Genomic DNA, 20,788 nt, shown 5'->3' on the forward strand with positions numbered 1-20,788 from the left:
TCCAGACTCTATTATCATGGGTTCTGGTTCTGGAGAGGCTGTTGACTCAGGCGATTGGAGGAGTGCAGACGAGGGGGTGATGGTGTCCTGTTGATAGGAACGGAGACGATCGGAACATCGGAGAGAATGTTGGATGAATCTCTCCAGACCCATAGTATCATCTAATGTGGCCAGCTGGATTCGGAGAGTGGGTTCCAAGCCGAGCCGGTACGTGGTCAACAACGATCTCTCATTCCATCCACTTGCAGCTGCTAGAGTGCGAAACCGGAGAGCATATTCCTGTGTAGATAGAGTACCTTGCTTTAGATGATACAGCTGCTCTCCAGCGGCTACTTCCCCATCAGAACGTCCAAACACCTCTTTGAAATACTCCGTGAAGGTAGTGATGGAATTCATGACCGGCCCGGCTTGGTTCCAGATCGTCTCAGCCCATTTAAGTGCAGGCCCAGAGAGTAGTGATACGATGTAGGCGATCTTTGACTTATCTGTGGGATATAGAGAAGGTTGCATTTCGAATATGAGGGAACATTGTAACAGAAAACCATTGCACTCCCCCGCTCCGCCTGAGTAGGGCGCTGGTCGGGCCATGGGACTGGAAGGAAGGGCCGAAGAAGAAACTGTGGAGGCGGAAGTGCTCGGTGCTGGTGGTGCGTTGGAAAGTGGAGCTGGTGGCTGTAGAATCCGCTTCAACTGGTCCACCAGCTCTTGAAAGTGATCGGGGGTGCTCATGTTGTCGTCGTTATTGGTCCGGGCTTCTGTTATGAAGCGGACAGGAGACAGAGGTAAGGAAACGTTAGGGTGTTTATTAAATGACAACAAGGAGCACATGAAGGATAGCCAGGAGGATCAGGAGTGATGTTGGGGTCTTTTCCTCCGTGGCTGGGTAACAGGAATACACGAGGATGGACAGCACACACCAGATACAGCTGACAGAGGATGACACAGACTTGGAAGGACTGGAAGACAGGACGATTCGGGTGGACCAGGAAGACTAGGAGGAATACAAAGAGAACAGGTAAGTAAAGCGTTTGTTTTAGCTGAGGATGACTACGCTGAGTGGTCGCTCAGTTGTCCGCTTTCGTCGAGACGAGCCCGGACAATGAGCGACTGGAGTGCTGTGCTTTTATCTGGTGCTCGTGAATGTGATGCAGCTGTGTGCTCATTAGAAGTCAGGTGATGGTGATCTTCGTGAGTGGGGATCGTGAGAGCCTGACCAATCCGTGACAATATACATATGACTATCATTTCGAGGGCAACATCAACTGCTCAGATTCGGTTGGCCAATCAGAGGACAAAGGGTGTCTACATGTGTGAATGAATTTTAAAGTTGTTTATTCGTTTTCCTACCCTAAACCAAAATTTTCATGTTTTGAGAGCAAAAGAAAAACCGAAAAACAGTCGTTTTCTTAGTTTTCCCTATTTTTTTGTTTGAAAACGAATATGGAATGGACGGAAGATACCCTGATTCACACTGATACTAACATCTAAAATACAGTGTTTTAATTTCATGGCACCCTTTAAAAGTTTTGCACAGCACCATTGATGCCAAAAAGCACCTTATTAGTGTAGAAACTAGGGTAAGTTTTTTTTTTCATTCATCTGAATGTGTGTAACCCACATCTGATGAGATATGATACGTGTCAGCCGTATGTGTCTGATATATGTAAGTAGACATCTGTTTACTTGTGTTGTCAGTGCGGGAGGAGTCCTGAACTGGGTGCTTCTTCCATATAAAGCATTTCAGAAGCTTGAAGCCCTTGTTAATAGAGTCGTTCCATTCAAAGAGCTTGCATTGGCACTGCTGTTACTGCTGCGCGTCTGGACATCCTGATCCTTTGCACAGCTGCAGAGAGGTGAGAGAAGAGAGAGAGAGACTTTACTGTACAGTTGATAAAGGCAGGTTTGTGGAGAAAGCTGAATGCTGGGCAGGATTGTGCATGCATATGAAGTCTGCATGTACAATTGTTGAATGCAGTATTGGATTGCATGTTATAAAAATAGTGGTTTGTAAATGGTTTTCAAATTTGGGAGTACACGGTGGAAAATGTAATGACAACTAGTCAAAAGAACAAATAATTTTATGCTGCTTGAACTTATTTTACTGGTAACTAATTTTTATATTTATACAAAATTGAACTTAATATGTTGAATCAGTTTGACTGAATAAACTGGGATGAGTATATCTGGTTAAAACTCAGAGTGTACAGTTGAAGATACTGATGATATAAATGATAAACTGCATTTTTGTTGGAATTAATTAGGATTTATTTTGAAATGTTGAATCTATAATAAATAAAATAAATGCATCGCTAGGAAAAACAGTGATTAAAACATATATTGACAATATGAATGATTAAATTATTTAATTAGCCTTTTTGTTGAATTCTAACAGGTTTGATTTGTAAAGAATAAAGAAGTCAACAGATTCGAAGTAAAACTGAAACCACAAAACCAAATAAGTTTATTTAAATATAAATGAAACTTTATTTCACTAAACTAATAATTCATTCATTAATTCATTCTCTTTTCGGCTAAGTCCTTTTATTAATCAGGGGGTCGCCACAGCGGAATGAACCACCAACTTATCCAGCACATGTTTTACGCAGCGGATGCCCTTTCAGCTGCAACCCAACACTGGGAAACACCCATACCCTCTTTTCCATAATCCATAAAATCAATTCAGCTTATTCAGTTAACCCTAACCGCATGTCTTCGGGCTGTGGTGCAAAACTGAGCACCCAGAGGAAACCCACGCGAACATGGGGAGAGCATGCAAACTCCACACAGAAATGCCAACTGATCCCAACAAACCAGCGACCTACTTGCTGTGAGGCGATTGTGCTACCCACTGTGCCAGTAGCAGCACTCGCACCACCTCTTAAACCTTCACTCTTGTGTATTACTCTGCCCACATACAACGGCAAGCAGAGGACACTACAGTTTGACAAATATTGCAGCTGTTGGACACCATAATGTACTTGTTGAGGTTTTTTTAGTTGAGAATGTAGTTGTTTAGACTGCAATTATGCAGTTTATTTATAAGGATAGTGCCTATTTTAAAATATTTATAATTTCTGAGAGACATTGGCATTGGCAGCCATTAGCCTGTCTTTGAGCAAATACGGTTGACAATGTTCATCCACAAGATGGCGACAGAGACAGCATAATAAGCCCTAAGAGAAAAACAGTGTAATTTCAAACTACAGCTGATCAAATCATTATTAAACAGGTAAATGACTTTCTAATGTCCACTTTAGACTGCATGATTTTCAAAGTAGTCGTGTCACACATGTTTTCACACTGCATGACTATCTGGGTTAGCGTTCCATCGCTGCTGTGTTTACACTGTAGGATGGATTGGCGACAGGGGGTTTGACACTGCATAACTTTAAAATGGGAAGAATCGCTGACAACTTTGTTTAACATGTGACATGGAAACAATGCAAGGTCACGTAATATATCTTTCATTATTAATTACATAATGAAAAAAGAAGGCTTTAGTGGGGTACATAATGTAATTATTTTGCTCATCTGGATTTTTAAGGGAATTAGCCGTTTCTCTCAACTTTTTTTTATTTTTCAACCTAGTTGTGGTATTGCTCAGATGACGTCAAACAGACACGGGTGCTCCCGGCAAATTTCCCTTAGTTTTTCCTCCATTTCTTGGGTCCAAATAAACTGAAAATGAGTGCTTTTAACTTCTTCTTTAAATTATCATTATTATTATTATTATTTAAACTAAAAGCTTAAACTATAATACAATTTCACTGATAAAATAACACAATTTTCTTATAGATTTTTTACTATATTTTTCCTTGAAATAACAGAAAAGGTCATGCAGTGTATTGCACAGCATCCAGCTTCTATTAGTACGTTAAAAAGGAAGGAATAGCTCATAATTGCAGATGCCACACATGACCTCATTAGATTCCGCAGTTATTCTCCTGACGCGGCTGGTCTTGAACATGTGTTTTGTTTGCACCGAGTATCCAAGCACAGGCAGCGCAGGAGCTTTACAGCAGCAGGAATGCATGTAGTGAGTGTTTGCAAGCTCAAGAGGAATGTGTTGATTGTTCATCGATGAGGGATGAGAACAAACACAAACGCTCGGCTACTGTCATACAGAAGTTTCGAAAACTAGTGAAGCAACTTTCAGTCTTTAACTGGGGAAAAGGGCGTTTTTTAATAGACCTTTCCACATTGCTGGTTTCCTCATTAGCGGAAGGCATCATGTTTAGGTAAACTTAGAGCTAGGTGAACCAGAGAGTACAAGTAATTTTTTTACAACTCTAATTGCTGAAATAATAAAAGAAAGCATCCACAATGATGTTATCAAGACTTTGAGAAAAAGGGGAAAAAAATAGTGTGAAACTGATGACAGCAGCCAGAGAAGACAATAACGTCAGATTTACTCTCAGCCCCATAGATGCTGCATTAGAAATGCTATCGGTATAATCGTTTTTAGTAATTAGATGATCTAATTCATACATAAATGCATATAAATGTTTATCTAAACATTAAAAACTTTCAAGGATTTAAGATTATGATGATTTTTCACGTCTTGTGAAAAAGGTCTATTGAAATGGATGAAGTTTTAAATATAATATTTTGGACTAAAATGAAAGATTTAACTAAACATGTAATAAAGGCAGCTTTTAAATGGGATATTTTCCTTAATTTGATTTGGTTTTATCATTAAATTTGTATTATTATTATTAGCCCAGATTTTTATTTTCAATGTTTGGTTTTCATTTTTATTTAAGTCATTTTACTTAATTTATTATTAGTATTGGCCTTTTGCTTTTTTTTTTAAATAATTGTTTTGTTTTAGTTTTTTTTTTTTTGTTATTTTCGTTTTTAGCAAAACTAAATAAAAAAATGAAGAATATATTTTCAAAATGAAAAAAAAAAAAAAAAAAAAAATATATATATATATATATATATATATATATATATATATATATATATATATATATATATGTATATATATATATATATATATATATATATATATATATATATATATATATATATATATATATATATATATTGTTGTATTGTTGTAGTTTATTATTATTGGCCCATGTTTTATTTTTGGTTTTCATTTTTATCCTAATTATGTTTTTACTAATTGTCATTTTGTTGTTTTTATTAGTAGTTGTCTATTGCTATTTTTAATTGCTCATTGTTTTAGTATTTATTTTAGTTTTTGTTATTTTAATTTTTAGAAAAACTAAATACAAAAAAAATTATCAAAATATATAATTTTGTTGTAGAATTTTTCAATTATTATTGGCCCACATTTTATTTTTAGGTTTTAATTTTATCCTAATCATTTTTTGTAGTTGTAATTTCGTGGTTTATTAGTAGTGGCCTTTTGCTATTTTTAAAATTGCCTTTTGTTTATTATTATTATTATTATTATTATTATTATTATTATTATTATTATTATTAGTCCCTTTATTATTTAGGGGTCGCCACAGCAAAATTACCCGCCAACCTATCCACCACATGTTTTGCCCAGCAGATGCCCTTCTAGCTGCAACCCATCACTGGGAAACCTCCATACACTCTCCTTCACACTCATAGACTATGGACAATTTAGCTCATCCAATTCACCTATAGCGTACGTCTTTGGACTTGTGGGGAAAACCGGTACACCTGGAGGAAACACACACGAACACAGGGAGAACATGCAAACTCCACACAGAAGAGGCAACAACGCTACCCACTGTGTCACCCCAAAATTGGAAATATATTCTCAAAATAGAAAAAAAAATACAGTTGAATTCAGAATTATTAGCCCCCCTTTGAATAATTTTGTCTTTTTAAAATATTTTCCAAATTATGTTTAACAGAGCAAGGAATTTACACAGTATGTCTGATCATATTTTTTTTCTTTTGGAAAAAGTCTTATTTGTTTTAGTTCGGCTAGAATAGTTTTTATTTAAAACCATTTTAAGGTCAACATTATTAGCCCCTTTAAGCTATATTTTTTCGATAGTCTACAGAATAAACCATCGTTATACAATAACTTGCCTAATTACCCTAACCTGCCTAGTTAACCTAATGACCTAATAACCTATTAATACTAATTAATATTATGTACTGTCATCATTGCAAAAATAAAATAAATCAGTTATTAGAAATGAGTTATTAAAAGTATTATGTTTAGAAATGTGTTGAAAAAATGTTGTCTCCGTTAAACAGAAATTGTGAAAAAAATAAACAGGAGGGCGAATAATCCAGGGGGGCTAATAATTCTGACTTCAACTGTATATTTTTTCCTTTAGTTTTTTATGATTATTAGCCCAGATTTTATTTATTTATTTAATTATTTATTTATTTTTTTATTTATTTTTCATTTTTCTTTTTAATTATTTTTTAGTAATTGTGATTTTGTTGTTTTCGTTAGTAGTTGCCTTTTGACATTTATAATTACTTTTTGTCTTAATATTTTATTTTAGTTATTGTATTTTTGCTTTTAGCCAAACTAAACAAAAAAAAATTTAATATCTTCTCAAACCTGAAAAAAAAAGATATATTGCTGTCTATAAATAAATATAAACATCTAAAAAACAAAGCACCTTTATGAGATTTTATGCATCAAACTGCATTCTATTAAAATGTTTGTTTTTTTAACGTGGAAGAATTGTTTTATATAGAATCAAATAAATACATTTTAATCAAACAATAATAAATCATAAATCAAGAGAAACAAAGAACTTCCAAGTGTCTCAAAAGTCTTGCATTTCCAAATATTAGCTCAATGCCATTAAATATTTAGGCTACTGATGCATTATTAACCTTAAAAGTTGCATGTATTTATAATACTGTATATTAAACGGTTACAATAAACAATAGATAATAATAATAATTCTTAACATTTATATAGCGATTTTTCTAGACACTCTAAGCGCTTTAAACATTGGGGGAATCTTCTTATCCACTAGCAGTGTGCAGCATCCACCTGGATGACACGACGGCAGCCATTTTGCGCCAGACCGCACACCACACACCAGCTGACTAGTGGAGAGAAGACAGAGTGATGAAGTCAATTATGATATGGGGATGGTTAGGAGGCCATGATTGATGGAGGCCAGTGGGCATATTTGGCCAAAATGCCAAATCTTTTTCGAGGGACATCTTGGGATTTTTAATGACCACAGAGAGTCAAGACCTCAGTTTAACATCTCATCTAAAAGACAGCGCTCATTGACAGTAGTGTCCCCTTCAATATACTGGGGCATTAGGACCCACACAGACTGCAGGTTAAGTGCCCCCCCGCTGGCCTCACTAACACCACTTCTGGCAGCAACCCAGCTTTCCCATGTGGTCTCCCATCCAGGTACTGACCAGACGCAGCCCTGCTTAGCTTCAGTGAATGACCATGTAAGAGTTGCAGAGAGCTAGCTGCCAGCTATGATAGAGATTATATCATTACCATAAAAATATGACCAAAAAAAGGATTTCTAAAAATTGTACAAAATTGCACATTTAATAATATTATTAGCCTCTAAATCCTGTATACAGTAGCAGGAGACAATTTCTGTTGAAAGTTATTGTGTGTTAAATATACTATAACTCTCTCTCTCTCTCTCTGTATTTGTCTTGATCAGTCAGAACAGGCGGTGTGATGATTGAGCTGGGCTTAGTGGAGGATGGCAGCAGTCTGATAGACGAGCTGATGGAATTGACGTCTCAGAGTTTATGTAAGCTAGAGATTCCAGAACATTTCAACATCATTAAAGAGATCGGCCGTGGAAAGTATGGCCGTGTGCTACTGGTCACCCACAGATGCAAAGGTACAGTATACTATATTCAGTAGATAACTAAAAGAACTTTACACACATATCTACAAGATTTCACTCTTTTGGTTTAAATTCCTGTTAAGTAAATAAAGAACGGTGTCAATTCCAAATTCATTGTTAAAAATATAATTGAAATCACATAACAACAACTGAAATCTCTCAGTAGTTCTTTGCCCTTCATCATTGTATATTGCTATTAGCTGCTTCAGTCCAACATCTACATTAGCAAGATGATGAATATGAAACCAGGGTGGACATTTCAGCAAGACAATGGTCCAAAACACAGCCAAGGAATCTCTTAACTGGGTTCAGAGAAATAAAATAAAGCTGTAGAATGGCCCAGCCAATCACCTGACTTAAAGATAAGACTTACAGAACCAGCAAGATTTTTACACTCTGTTGAAGTCTGTGAAAAACTCACTCCTGAGCAATGCATGTGACTTCATTCTCCATATTTGTTATGCTTGTATAGTTTGGGTTTTTACCAAAATCTGGTTCAATTCCATGTCAACAGCTCCTTTAGAAATATTATACCCAGGATAAAAAACATGATGTATTCAATACTTTGCCCCCGTCTTGTCTGTTTTTTTTTTTTAACAAGGCACTCCAATGGCTCTGAAAGTGCTCCCGAAGGCCTCCACCAAACTGCAGGGATTTCTCAGAGAATACTGCATCTCACTGCATCTGTCCTGTCATCCCTGCATCGTGGGATTGTTCGGCATCGCCTTCCAGTCCAACGAACACTACGGATTTGCCCAGGAGCTTGTCACGGGACGGGATTTGTTTGCCATCATCCAGCCACGGGTAGGTGATCATTCATTAACTTTCCTTCGGCTCAGTCTCTGTTTTAGAGGTCGTCACAGCGGAATGAACAGCCAACTATTCCGGCATATGTAATAGGTAGCTGATGCCCCTCCTACCACAACCCAGTACTGGGAAACACCCATACACACACAGTCATACACTAGGACCAATTATACAAATTACCTAAAGCACATGTCTTTCGAGTGTGGGGGAAACCAGAGCACCTGGAGGAAACCCACGCCAACATGGAGAGAACATGCAAACAGATGCATGGCTTTTTTGGAGCTTTTGGCACTTTTTCTGCAGCTTTGGGGCTGTTTTAAAAACTTTTTAACCATGACTTTTTATTTTACATTTTGTCAAGTGCATTCCATGTATTAATATTATTGTTTTCCTTTGTCACCGACTTTCAAGCCATCTTGAAATAATACTTTTAATTTATTCTGATTGATCTACACATAAAGCGTTTTAATATTTAGCTCAATATATATTTTAGACAAATTACAGAATGACTATTATGGTTAATATCAATTACTTTAAACACTGTAAAAAAGCTTTCCTTACTTAGAGTTTTTGTCTTAGTCAAAATATCTAAAAATTCTTAAATCAAGAAGCATTTTCTAGACAAGTCAAATATAATGTTTTGTTTTGAGAAATAATAATCAAAATTCTGTGAGTTTTTCCCTAAACCAAGTAAAATAGTTGATTTCAAACCAAAAACAAGATTATTTTGCTTGTTTTAAGAAAAAACTCACTTGATTTTGACTTAATATTTTTTTACTTGTCTAAAAATTGCTTCTCAAATGTTTAGATGTTTAATAAGTATATTTAAAAGTGACTTTCTCAAAGTGCTTCCCATACAAATCAAGACAATATACATAAAAGATACTACAATGATAAAAGCAAAAAAAAAAAAAAAAAAAAAAAAAACAGAAACAGAAGACAGATTAATTAAAAGCAATCCTAAACAAAAAGGGTTTAAAGTAAAGATTTAAAATTAGAAAGAAAATTTGCATGTTTGGACTAGAAACAAGAAAAAAAAACTCTCCTTCATTTATTAAGTTTCCTTCGTCCCTTATTTGTCAGAGTTCAACACAGTGAAATGAACCGGCAACTATTCCATATGTTTTACACAACGGATGCCCTTCCAGCCACAATCCTGTACTGGGAAACACCCATACACACTCACTTTCTCACTCATACACTTCAGCCAATTTAGTTTATTCAATTTACCTGTACCGCATATCTTTGGACTGTGGGCTAAACCGGAGCACCCAGAGGAAACCCATGCCAATACGGGGAGAACATGCAAACTCCACACAGAAACTCCAACTGACCCAGCCAGGACTCGAGGAAGCAATCTTCTTGCTGTGAGGTGACAGTCCTGACCACTAAGCCTACGCTGAAACTCTTTTTTTCATTCATTCATTTTCTTTTCGGCTTAGTCCCTTTATTAATCTGGGGTCGTCACAGTAGAATGAACCGCCAACTTATCCAGCGTACGCAGCTGATGCCCTTCCAGCTGCAACCCATCACTGGGAAACACCCATACAAACTCATTCACACACATACACTACGGACAATTTTAGCATATCCAATTCACCTATAGAGCATATCTTTGGACTTGTGGGGGAAACTGGAGCACCCGGAGAAAACACACGCAAACATGGGAGAACATGCAAACTCCACACAGAAATGCCAACTGACCCAGCTGAGACTCGAACCAGCAACTTTCTTGCTGTGAGGCAATCGTACTACCCACTGTGCCACCGTGATGTCCTTATTTAAAATTTTAAATTATTAGAAAATATCTTGTTGAGGGTCTATTGGTTTGAATAAAAGTTTGAATAAAAGTCCTAAGTATAAAAATTTAAATGACAATTAATGAGTATTTTATAGTGATTCTTAAAAGTCATCAACTGATTCTTGCTTTAAATATTCCAAATATGTTTCTAATAAACGTTTTTTTTAGTAGCTTTTATAACCATGTAGCTATAGTTGCAATGAATGACAACTGTCTTATGTAATTCACAGTAAAAACATTAGTATTATATATAAAATAAAACGATATATTTTGACATTTGCTTTGATGCTTGTTATATATACACACACACACTTTCAGTACACATACTCTTAACTCTGTCATGCTCTATGTCTGTCATTGCCAGACCGCTTCCAAATCAGTGTCCGACACTTGAGAAGGTTACAACTTCATCATCCCCAGACACTGTAGTGACTCTATAGATGTGATATATTTTATCCCAAGGGCCTGAGATGTCTGAGTGCATATAGAATGATGTTTGACAGATGCCGATAAAACATGTTGAGGACCTGAGAAGCACGTATGTATATTTTTGTTGAGGCATAGCAAGAGAACAAAACAGAAGAAAATAATACACAGCCTCTATGACCGTCCCGAACTGAAGAATTATCAAGAAAATTTGAGTCCTTTTGGTAAAAATTTAAATCAAGTTTTTTTTAAATGCCATTTAAACTACTGTACATAGAACAAAGAATAATCCCATAACTCAACAAAGGTGAAAATGACATTGTTGAATCAGATACATAAATTTTTGCAACATGGGCTCATTGTGAAAATGTACCCCCGTACACATTTCTGGAGATTGCGAATTATGCAGTCAGAGCTACATATGGCTGCATTTCATCTTTAAAATGAATGCTACGAGGCGGTATGACGCCATTGTTGGCTTCCGTTTTTCGCGGATACCAGCTGACCACTTACCTCCTTGTGAATGGCTTTTCCACTGTTACCAGCTTGTCCAGTAGTAGCTTGACCACTGTCACATCCCCGGCTCATTCCTGCTGCTCCAATCACCGTTCTCCCTTTCCATCCACCTCTCACCACACCTGTCATCAATCACCAGAGTATTGACTACCTGCACCTACACCCACAATCACCAGACACCTTAAATACCCACCTCATTCACTCACTCATCGGCTGGTATCGAAGTTGGATAGTTCCCCTCAACTTCTCTCCCTCACGCCTTTATCCGTGGATGGCTCTCTTCACCTGTGGATGCGTATGCAACAGATAAGGGAAGTGGCTAAGCTATTCTGCTGGTTGACTGAAGATCTGATGTTTACCTTGTGAACTGTTTGTGAGATCGCTCTCACTCTGCAACTCCACGTACCTGCTTCATCTCTCTGTATTATCTGCATTGCTGTGAATAAACACCCTTAAAAGATAACCTTCCTTGTGTGACTGTGAGAACCATCAGTCAGTCGACAGCAGCCTCTGGTGAATTTATGCAAGATGAGCAGGCGCGAATGGCACACGTGAGAGAAATTTGAGATCTTGAAAAGCGTACACAGCGGCCTGTGGTGGATTCGCGAAAACAAAAACTGCCAAAAAAAAAAACTCCTGGGTATGTGTTTCGCACTGTCCAGAAATTTATACAGGAGTACGTATAAGTATCAATAATGAGCCTTAGTTGCGACAATTTACTTTTGATCATTCTTATTATCAAAGAAAATAAAAGTGTTTCCAAAACTAGGTTCACTCAAAAAATAAACACTTGCTGTTAAATTTACACTATACACAAGATTTAGGTGATACTGTCCTTTAATAGAACACTAAAAAGTCAATAGCTACTGATAGTAAATAGTAAAAAATAATAATAATAAAAAAAATATATATATATATATATATATATATATATATATACACACAGGTGAAACCAAACCAATACTTGTGACTCTCAATGATATACAGTGGTCCCTTATTTATGGCGGAAGTTACGTTCTAAAAATAACCCACAATAGGTAAAGTAGTCAGCTTTATTTTTTACAGTTATTATAAATGTTATGAGGCTGTAAAACCCCTCACTACACACTTTATACACTTTACTCAGACAGGCGTTAATTTTCACACTTTTCTCTCTTGTTTAAACACTCTTAAAGTTCAAACTTTTGTATAGAATGAAACCAAAGATCAAAACCATCTGATCTTCATTTATTTATTCTGTAATTGTGCCCTACAGCCGCATAACTTCTACCTTGCTTTAGCATGTCGGGAAGTTTAACATTTTGTGCAATGGTTAGCATCTTCCTTTCCCTTTTGGGTGCTACCATAGGTGCCCTTGACGGTGCAGAGCATTTCATCGACATTGTGGGGAGGAAACTTGCAAACATACAGTCCAGCACTTCTAAGTCATACTGTAAGCGATGAAAAATGTATGTAAATTTGGCAAGCTGAACGCATTCTGTACTGCACAGGAGAGATGGCATGTAGGAGATTGATTGACAATGGTCTACATACAATCAGGATGCAGAACACAATGTGCTGTAAAAAAAAAACAAAAACAAAAAAAAAAAGCATGTGAAATTGCACAAAAAAATTCGTGAAACTGCAAGACCTCATAAGGTGAACGACATTATAGTGAGCGACTACTGTACATAGAGGTCTTATGATAAAAAATTAGACAGTTTGTGCAAAAAAACTGAGCATTATAACATGATTACCATAAGCTTTAGGAGTAACATATACATTTTGTTTAGTCTGTATTGTATTTATTTATTTACTTTCAGAGTGTGGGTAGCAGTTTACTTGCATTAATTAAAAAAAAAAAAAACATTAAAAGTCAGCTACAGTTGAGGTCAGAATTATTAGCCCTCCTAAATTATTAGCCCCTGTATACTTTTGTTTAACGGAGAGAAGATATTTTATAAATGCCCCAAGTTCCATATAACATCCTTCTTCGTTTTAAAGAATCCCCCCTTCCACCCCTACTTCTCCTCCTTTCCTAGATGGGTAACACGGTGGCCCAGTGGTTAGCACTGTTGCCTCACAGCAAGAACGTCACTGGTTCTAGTCCTTACCAAGCCAGCCGACGTTTCTGTGCGGAGTTTACACATTCTCCCCGTGCTCACATGGGTTTCCCCCGGGTTTCCCAGTTTCCTCCCACCATCCAAAAACATGCAAATTAAGTTAATTGAACAATCCAAATCAGCACCATAAACATGCTTCTAGTAAGTAGTTATCTCTTAAGAGCAATCACTATCTGTTCATTAGCTACTACAACAGGGGAGTTCTCGAGATCTACCTGAGTTCAAACTCCCCTCTCGCCTTGCAAACAGGAGGGAGCCCCAGGCTCGAGGATCTTATGAGCTCAGGGCTCTCTCCCAGGACAGCATGCCAAACAAGCTTTATAATCAATCATCAGCTAAGTGTGAACTCCTGAACTAATTTCTAATAACTGATTTCTTTTATCTTTCTCATGATGACAGTAAATAATACAGTACAATAATACAGTTGACTAGATATTTTTCAAGATACAAGTATTGAGCTCAAAGTGCAATGTAAAGGTTTAAGGCTTGTTTGTACTCCTCTGTCGAGCGTATGGTCAGCCGCAGCCTTCGCACTGTCGCATATTCCTCGCCGTGGCTGACGCCGATGCGCACCTCTCAAAAAAATGTAACTACACATCGTAAGGATCCATAGCCGAAGCTCTGCAATTGGTCGGCTTGATAGCTGTGACCAGTGTGGGCGAGGCCAAGAGCCGCACACACCTGTTGGAGCAAGTGTTTACAAGTTTCAAGTCCCGTGAATAGCTCCAGTTGGAAACTTTTTTTGTGTTTACCTTATGATTAAAGTTGTTCACTGGTTCCTGCCTCTGAATGAGCGAGTTTTATCTACTTGTGCATTAAGGTAGTGTTCATAAAAAAACAAAACACCTATATATAAATATAAATAAATACATATATATATATATATATATATATATATATATATATATATATATATATATATATATATATATATATATATATATATATATATATATATATATATATATATATAATTTAATATACATAATTTAAATTATAAGGGGCTATAAAATAACATTTCAGCCGAAATAAAACAAAAGACATTCTCCAGAAGAAAACATAGGAAATATTGTGAAAATTTCTTTGCTCTGATAAACATAATTTAGGAAATACAAGAAAATGTATAAATAAAATAAAAATTCACAGGAGGGCTAATAATTGTGACTTCAACTGTATATATATCAGATGGCCCGATGGTGAATTTTGGGTGAACTGTCCCTTTACTTTTTTTTTTTATGTCCATAGTACAGTCTGTGACTAATAAAGTCGCAGGCCTTCACTTTTGTGTACTACAGGCACGTTCACACGCTAACCATGCTCGCATGCTTTAAACTGCATAAAGTGCAGGACGTGTGTTTGACATATTTCGGTAATGTTCACATGTCCTCTTAGGAAATCTTGGCGGGTGCAATGTGAGTAAAAGAGCAGAGCAGCTGTTTTTCTCTGTCAGCACACGAGTCTCTGTTACTTCAGCATATCCTGTGAAACCTTAAGCCCGATGCACTGAAGCCCAGAAAGATTTAAACCGGTAATAACGCAGCAGGGGCTCGTAAACTCCTGCAACCTTATATTTTAATTTATTATGCAATGATGTTGCCTTGACACAGTTTTGTGTTCATACACATAAGCAAAGTGTCAAGATTTTTTTTTCTTTGAGACTATTATTATATTACCCAGAATAAATTACTCCGCATATAGGCAATTTCAGTTCTTAAATGCTTAGTGTTATAAATCTTAGTGTAATAAATCTTTATTACATACTGTATTGCATAACACACACACACACACACAGCTCAGGGATAGCAAAATGAAACACTTTTTTGTTACTAAGATATTAGTACTAGTATTATAAGTATATAGTATATTAGTATTAGTATATTAGTACTAAGTTCACTAATAATACACAATTTTAGTTATTAGCATTATTTAATATTTTTATAATAATTTTCATCTCATTTCATCTCAACCCAACTTATATTCCTTTGATTATCGGCCATTTTGGTTTAAAAATGTTTTGTGTTTGGTAATAAAACCCTATAAAACATGTATTTTAATTAATTAATTAATTAATTTCATTGTGCTTTAAATCTTTTAAAAGTCTGCATAAACCAGAATTTGATGTGACTTTTATTTTTAGTATGCTAATGTATTTTCAACAAAAACTGAATATTGAGTAGGGGGCGGGGCTTTCTTTTGCGCATCATTCTCTCATAGCAAACAAACATTCATTTATTCATTCATTCATTTTCTTTTCGGCTTAATCTCTAGTTTATCAGAGGTCACCACAACGAAATGAACCGATAACTTATCCAGCATATGCAGTGGATGCCCTTCTAGCCACAACCCAGTACTGTGAAACACCCATAAACTCTCATTAACACACACACTCATACACTACGGCCATAGTTCATCCAGCTCACTTTTACCGCATGTCTTTGGACTGTGGGGGAAACTGTAGCACCCAGAGGAAAGCCACGGATTGACTTGCACAGATAATTAATCACTTTAATAATAATAATAATGTGAGCTGGCAAAATAAACATTGTCAATTTTAATTTCAAGCAGACTTTAAAGTCCACATGAAATGGAAGCTGCAACTGCTTTTTTTGTTTTGTGACACAGTTCCTAGAGAAATGAAAAAAATAAAACGAGAAAAAAGTGGGCGTGGCTTGTTTTTTTTCTACTGCCAGCTTATTGGATGTAGTAAAGAGGCATTTAATTCAGAAAGATCAGAAAAGGGGGTTTAGAAGAGTAATTACAACCTAACAAACACCTCCTCCTCACTATTTGTTTGTTGTTAAAACTGACAGCTGAAGCGGCGTGGTTAAGTATGTTAACCACGCCCAATACCTTAGACAGACGTAATCTGAGGATTTAATTAAACAAAAACAAAAAACGGCAAGTGCATTTTCCAGATTTCAATTAAAGATTACAAGGGCAAACTACTTTTTTATTGACATGCACAGATGAATTGCTCCCCACAAAACTAGCAATGTGAGCTAACAAAATCAATATGGTTAGTTTTACTTGTAGTCATTTGTTCTTTAAAGGGGTAGTCCTCAGTGTATATTTAAGGCTTGGTTGTGTTTATAAGATGCAAAGCAACGTGTGCTCATGCTTCACTTGTAGAAAATCACGTTATTGTTTCATATATCTTACTTTGATTATATACAGCTACTCCGCTAACATGAAACAACTGTCATATTTCCTAGTTCCTCTGAAAGGCCCGCCCTCAAGAGGCTTTAATTGGTCAGTTAACATAATAGGCTGTGATTCGCGGATCAGCTCCACGTTACTACAACAAGCACGTGTTTTAGTGCTATGTAAACAGTCATTTAGAGCAGCTGTTAGCAGCGCTAGCTGCCTGAACCAGACAGAAAAATGAAGAGCACACAGCTGCATTTCACATCTGCTTTTTAAAATGAAACCTGACAAGTGTCTTTCACATATATTCGGAATAAGCATGTGTAAGTAATATGAAACGTTCACATATCTTTCGCGAGTTTGTTATTGAGATGTCTATGGCGAGTTTGAAATGTAGAATGCAGGGAAAGTGGCCGCATAAAGAGATACTGCATGCGCTGCTGAAGATTGTGGGTGTTTATAGGGGTTTGACTGATGAACATGATTTTATACCTAAATTGTTAGTGGTGCCAAACAGCATTTCCCATTGTTTACATCCTTGTTCACGTCCTCGCTACAACATACCGTTAATGCTAGAAAATATGCTTGTAACAGATCAATTTTAACAAATAAAAATATGTACAGGTTGTGGCTCAATCCACAGCTTCTTCTATTATGGTTGGAGGAGTTTTTAGCCGAATCCAGCACTGAACTGGGAGAGATTCTGGAAGCTCTCCTTTGTCAAATGCTAGCTATATCTTTTTTATAACTCTCTGGAACATAATTAACATTAAACTGTAAGCACTTCTGTCTTTGTGTCGTGTCCTTTGGAAGCCCAAATACAGAAACAGAAGAAGCTCTGAGGGAATAGCAGCGTTTGGACCACATTTTAGCTTCACTGCCATAACATTAAATTGCCTCTGGTCACGCCCCTTCACTGTGCAGGGTGTGTGTGCGTGGTGAATGTGCGTAACTGGAAGTCCTTGTGATCTCACTAGCCTGAATGTATTTTTTTTTGTAGTCCCCAAACTTTGTTCGCTGTAGGCTTTGCCAAGCGAACTCTGTAAAAGCCAATGTCTCCCTTTGCATGAACTTCAACATTGAGAGATGTTGTTTATGTTCACACAGATACATTACACATCAACTAAAGTTTAAAATATGTAATCGTAGTGGACCACCCCTTTAAGTACTGTCCAATGCTCTTCTGTGTTCTCTCTCCAGGTGGGCATTCCTGAATGTGCAGTAAAGCGTTGTGCTGTCCAGATCTCCTGTGCTCTGGAGTTCATCCACCAGCGAGGCCTGGTCCACCGTGACATCAAGCCGGAGAACGTCCTGCTGCTGGATAACCACTGCCGGCGAGTCAAACTAGCTGACTTCGGCCTGACGCAGAGACAAGGAACTTTCATCCGCTTCATCTCTGGAACTCTTCCGTACATGGCTCCAGAGTTGTGCGCAATGGTGCTGGAGGATGGCCAAAAAGAGCCTAAAGTTCCTCCGCTCCGTGTCGAACCATCTCTAGACACTTGGGCCTTCGCTGTTCTTCTTTTCTGCATCCTCACGGGCTTCTTCCCATGGGAGCGCTGTAATGATAGCGACGATTTTTATGAGGAGTTTGCAGACTGGCGTCAAGCGGTGAAGAAATCGCCAGTGCCGTCGCAATGGAAAAGGTTTACACCTGTGTGCATGCAGATGTTTAAGAGAATGCTAACGATCAAGTCCAATGAAAGGTGCTCGATAACAGAGGTTAAAGGTTATGTGGGAAAGGACTGGGTACGAGAGAAGGATGCCAACGGATGGGTGGGAGAAAATGGGGATATTTGTACTTCCACACCGAGTCCATGTAGGAGCAGCTATATTGATTAATAGTGAGGTGTTATGGTTGATTTACACTGAGTGGCATTGCTCAGTGCAAACACACGTACTGTACACAGTACATATTTACAGTTGAAGTCAAAATTATTCACCCTCCTTTGAATTTTCTTTTTCTTTTTAAATATTTCCCGAATGATGTTTAACAGAGCAAGGAAGTGTTCACAGTATTTCCTATAATATTTTTTCCTCTGGAGAAAGTCTTATTTGCTTTATTTCAGCTAGAATAAAAGCGTTTTTTTAAATTTTTTAAAACCAACTTAAGCTCATTATTACATATTTTTTTCCAATTGTCCACAGAACAAACTGTCGTTATACAATGATTTGCCTAATTTCTGTAACTTGCCTAATTAACCTAATTAACATAGTTAAGCCTTTATTGCAAAATTCTTGAAAAATATCTAGTAAAATATTATTTACTGTCATCATGGCAAAGATAAAAGAAATCAGTTATTAGAAATGAGTTATTAAATCTATTATGTTTAAAAATGCATTGACAAAAATGTTCTTTCCGTTGAAAAGAAATTGGGGAAAACAATATACAGGGGGCTAATAATTCTGTTTTTAACTGTATGTCAGTCATTGTCAGAAGTATGAAAATAGAGAACTGTGGCACATTTTTTTGGGACTCTTTTTGTAAAGGTACCTAGCACAACAGTACAGACGCAAAATGGTGGAGCTATACTTGCTGCTGAATGCTATTGGTTTACAGAACATGGTCACTTGCATGTGCAAAATTTTAAATACACATTTGAAACAAAACACATAATAATACAATGATGGCACACAGCAATGAACCATGCTAAATATGTGGCCTAATGGTCAGAAATTTGGACTTGTGATCAAGTCGCAGGCTCAAGTCCCGGCACCAGCAGGGATTATAGGTAGGAGGAGTGAATAATCAGCATCCTCTTTCACCTTCAATACCACAGCTGAGGTGATCCCTTGATCAAGATACTGAACCCCCCATTTGTCAGCCGACTGCTGTGGGTGTGTTCATGGGTGTGAGTTAAAGGTCTGCATTCCCATTCCAATAAAGCACCTAAATGTGAAATGGGAATGTGAAAGTACGCGCATTCGCTGTGGTGCTCTGTGTGTGTGTGAATGTGAATGAGAGAGTGCGGTCATCCACCATGGTGCTGTGCGTCGCTTGTAAAAGGCTGACTGGACACTGTAACATCCAGCTGGGTGTTTTTAGGAGGCCTATTTAACCGCTATACATTCTTCTTTGGCCCAATATGTACCTGCTACGTGTATAGAAATAATGCTGATATGATTTATGAAACACGATACTATATAGTTGGCAAATATATTGAGCGGATATATTTGTAAATCTGACTTTGGAGTATCCACAATCCTCACCGCACATCACGCGGCATTCGTGTCTCATCACAAAGGGGCAAACAAAACTGACATTTAGCCTACAATCCTTGCACAACCTACACCTTTATCTGTTATCTCTCTCTTTTGGTAGTTCCCCAATTTAAAGGGTTTTTGAAAATCAGATCTAAATTTAGCAGGAACGGTCAGGCCAGGTAGAAAACAGGGCGGGACGGGCAGTGGGTAAACAAAAGCTGAATATATGGCGAGATCGGTTGGGTGTGGTATAATACCTGGCGGGAGCGGGATTAAAATTTCTGTCCCGCGCAGATCTCTAGTGAGTTGCTTCAAATAACAGCTTCTATTAAATGCTAAAAAATTGTTTAAAAATGCCAGGAGCTCAGTTTATACGCTTAGTGCCTCGCCCCACTACTGGTGTTTTAAAAACTTGCCATTCCTATTGACACCAAGCAAAAAAAAGAAGAAAAAAATGAAGCTCAACATGTGCTTTGATGGACACAGACCTTAAGAGTTATGTTGGCAGTGGAAATCACCTGATCAGCTATACCTATACTAACCTATACTGAATCGTACTGTACTGTGCTGTACAGCTCAGTGGAAACGAGCCATCAAATAATAATTAACAAATAAGGCATCAGCGTGTGGTGGGAATTAAAATTCAAAAAAGCTGATTGGTGGACTGAACTGACATCATTAGACTGTGTAAATAAAGGAGGGTGTGAGATATTAATAGTCTCTGATAACACTGTAGTTGTTGTTTTATTTATGTGTGAGCTGACATGATTAATATCGATAACTTGGAAAAAAAGAACTGTCCAAAAGCAGTGACAATTAATGATGGATATTCAAAAGCAGTTCGAATGACCCAATAATTCATGCTTTGAAAACAAATATTCCAGTTTTTTTTTTTTTTTATATTCACATTCACTGATCTATGCATACTATTTATATATATATATATATATATATATATATATATATATATATATATA

At 37.0% G+C, this 20,788-nt stretch overlaps 1 protein-coding gene across 2 annotated transcripts; it reads left to right on the top strand.

Annotated features, from left to right (window-relative positions):
* Positions 1–1,779: 1,779 nt before the first annotated feature.
* On the top strand, positions 1,780–18,736 carry si:dkey-8e10.3 (serine/threonine-protein kinase SBK1). 2 transcript variants are annotated; one of them, XM_056464030.1, is made up of 4 exons: positions 1,780–1,853; positions 7,620–7,805; positions 8,413–8,615; positions 17,808–18,736. In XM_056464030.1, the coding sequence occupies exons 2-4, from the start codon at positions 7,637–7,639 to the stop codon at positions 18,447–18,449; spliced, it is 1,014 nt and encodes a 337-aa protein (XP_056320005.1). In that variant the 5' UTR covers positions 1,780–1,853; positions 7,620–7,636; the 3' UTR covers positions 18,450–18,736. The 2 variants fall into 2 exon arrangements, with proteins under 2 accessions (XP_056320005.1, XP_056320006.1); XM_056464031.1 differs by having other exon boundaries at positions 1,789–1,900.
* The last annotated feature ends 2,052 nt before the right edge of the window (positions 18,737–20,788 follow it).

The sequence above is a fragment of the Danio aesculapii genome, chromosome 8 (assembly GCF_903798145.1).
Source record: "Danio aesculapii chromosome 8, fDanAes4.1, whole genome shotgun sequence".
Classification (NCBI taxonomy): Eukaryota; Metazoa; Chordata; class Actinopteri; order Cypriniformes; family Danionidae; genus Danio; species Danio aesculapii.

What these genes read in the sequence shown, in the direction of transcription:
- si:dkey-8e10.3 (XM_056464030.1), top strand. Translation starts at nt 7,637, where the DNA reads ATGATTGAGCTGGGCTTAGTGGAGGATGGCAGCAGTCTGATAGACGAG. An exon ending in GGTCACCCACAGATGCAAAG is followed by an intron (nt 7,806 to 8,412) that starts GTACAGTATACT and finishes TTTTTTAACAAG; the next exon opens with GCACTCCAATGGCTCTGAAA. An exon ending in TTGCCATCATCCAGCCACGG is followed by an intron (nt 8,616 to 17,807) that starts GTAGGTGATCAT and finishes TTCTCTCTCCAG; the next exon opens with GTGGGCATTCCTGAATGTGC.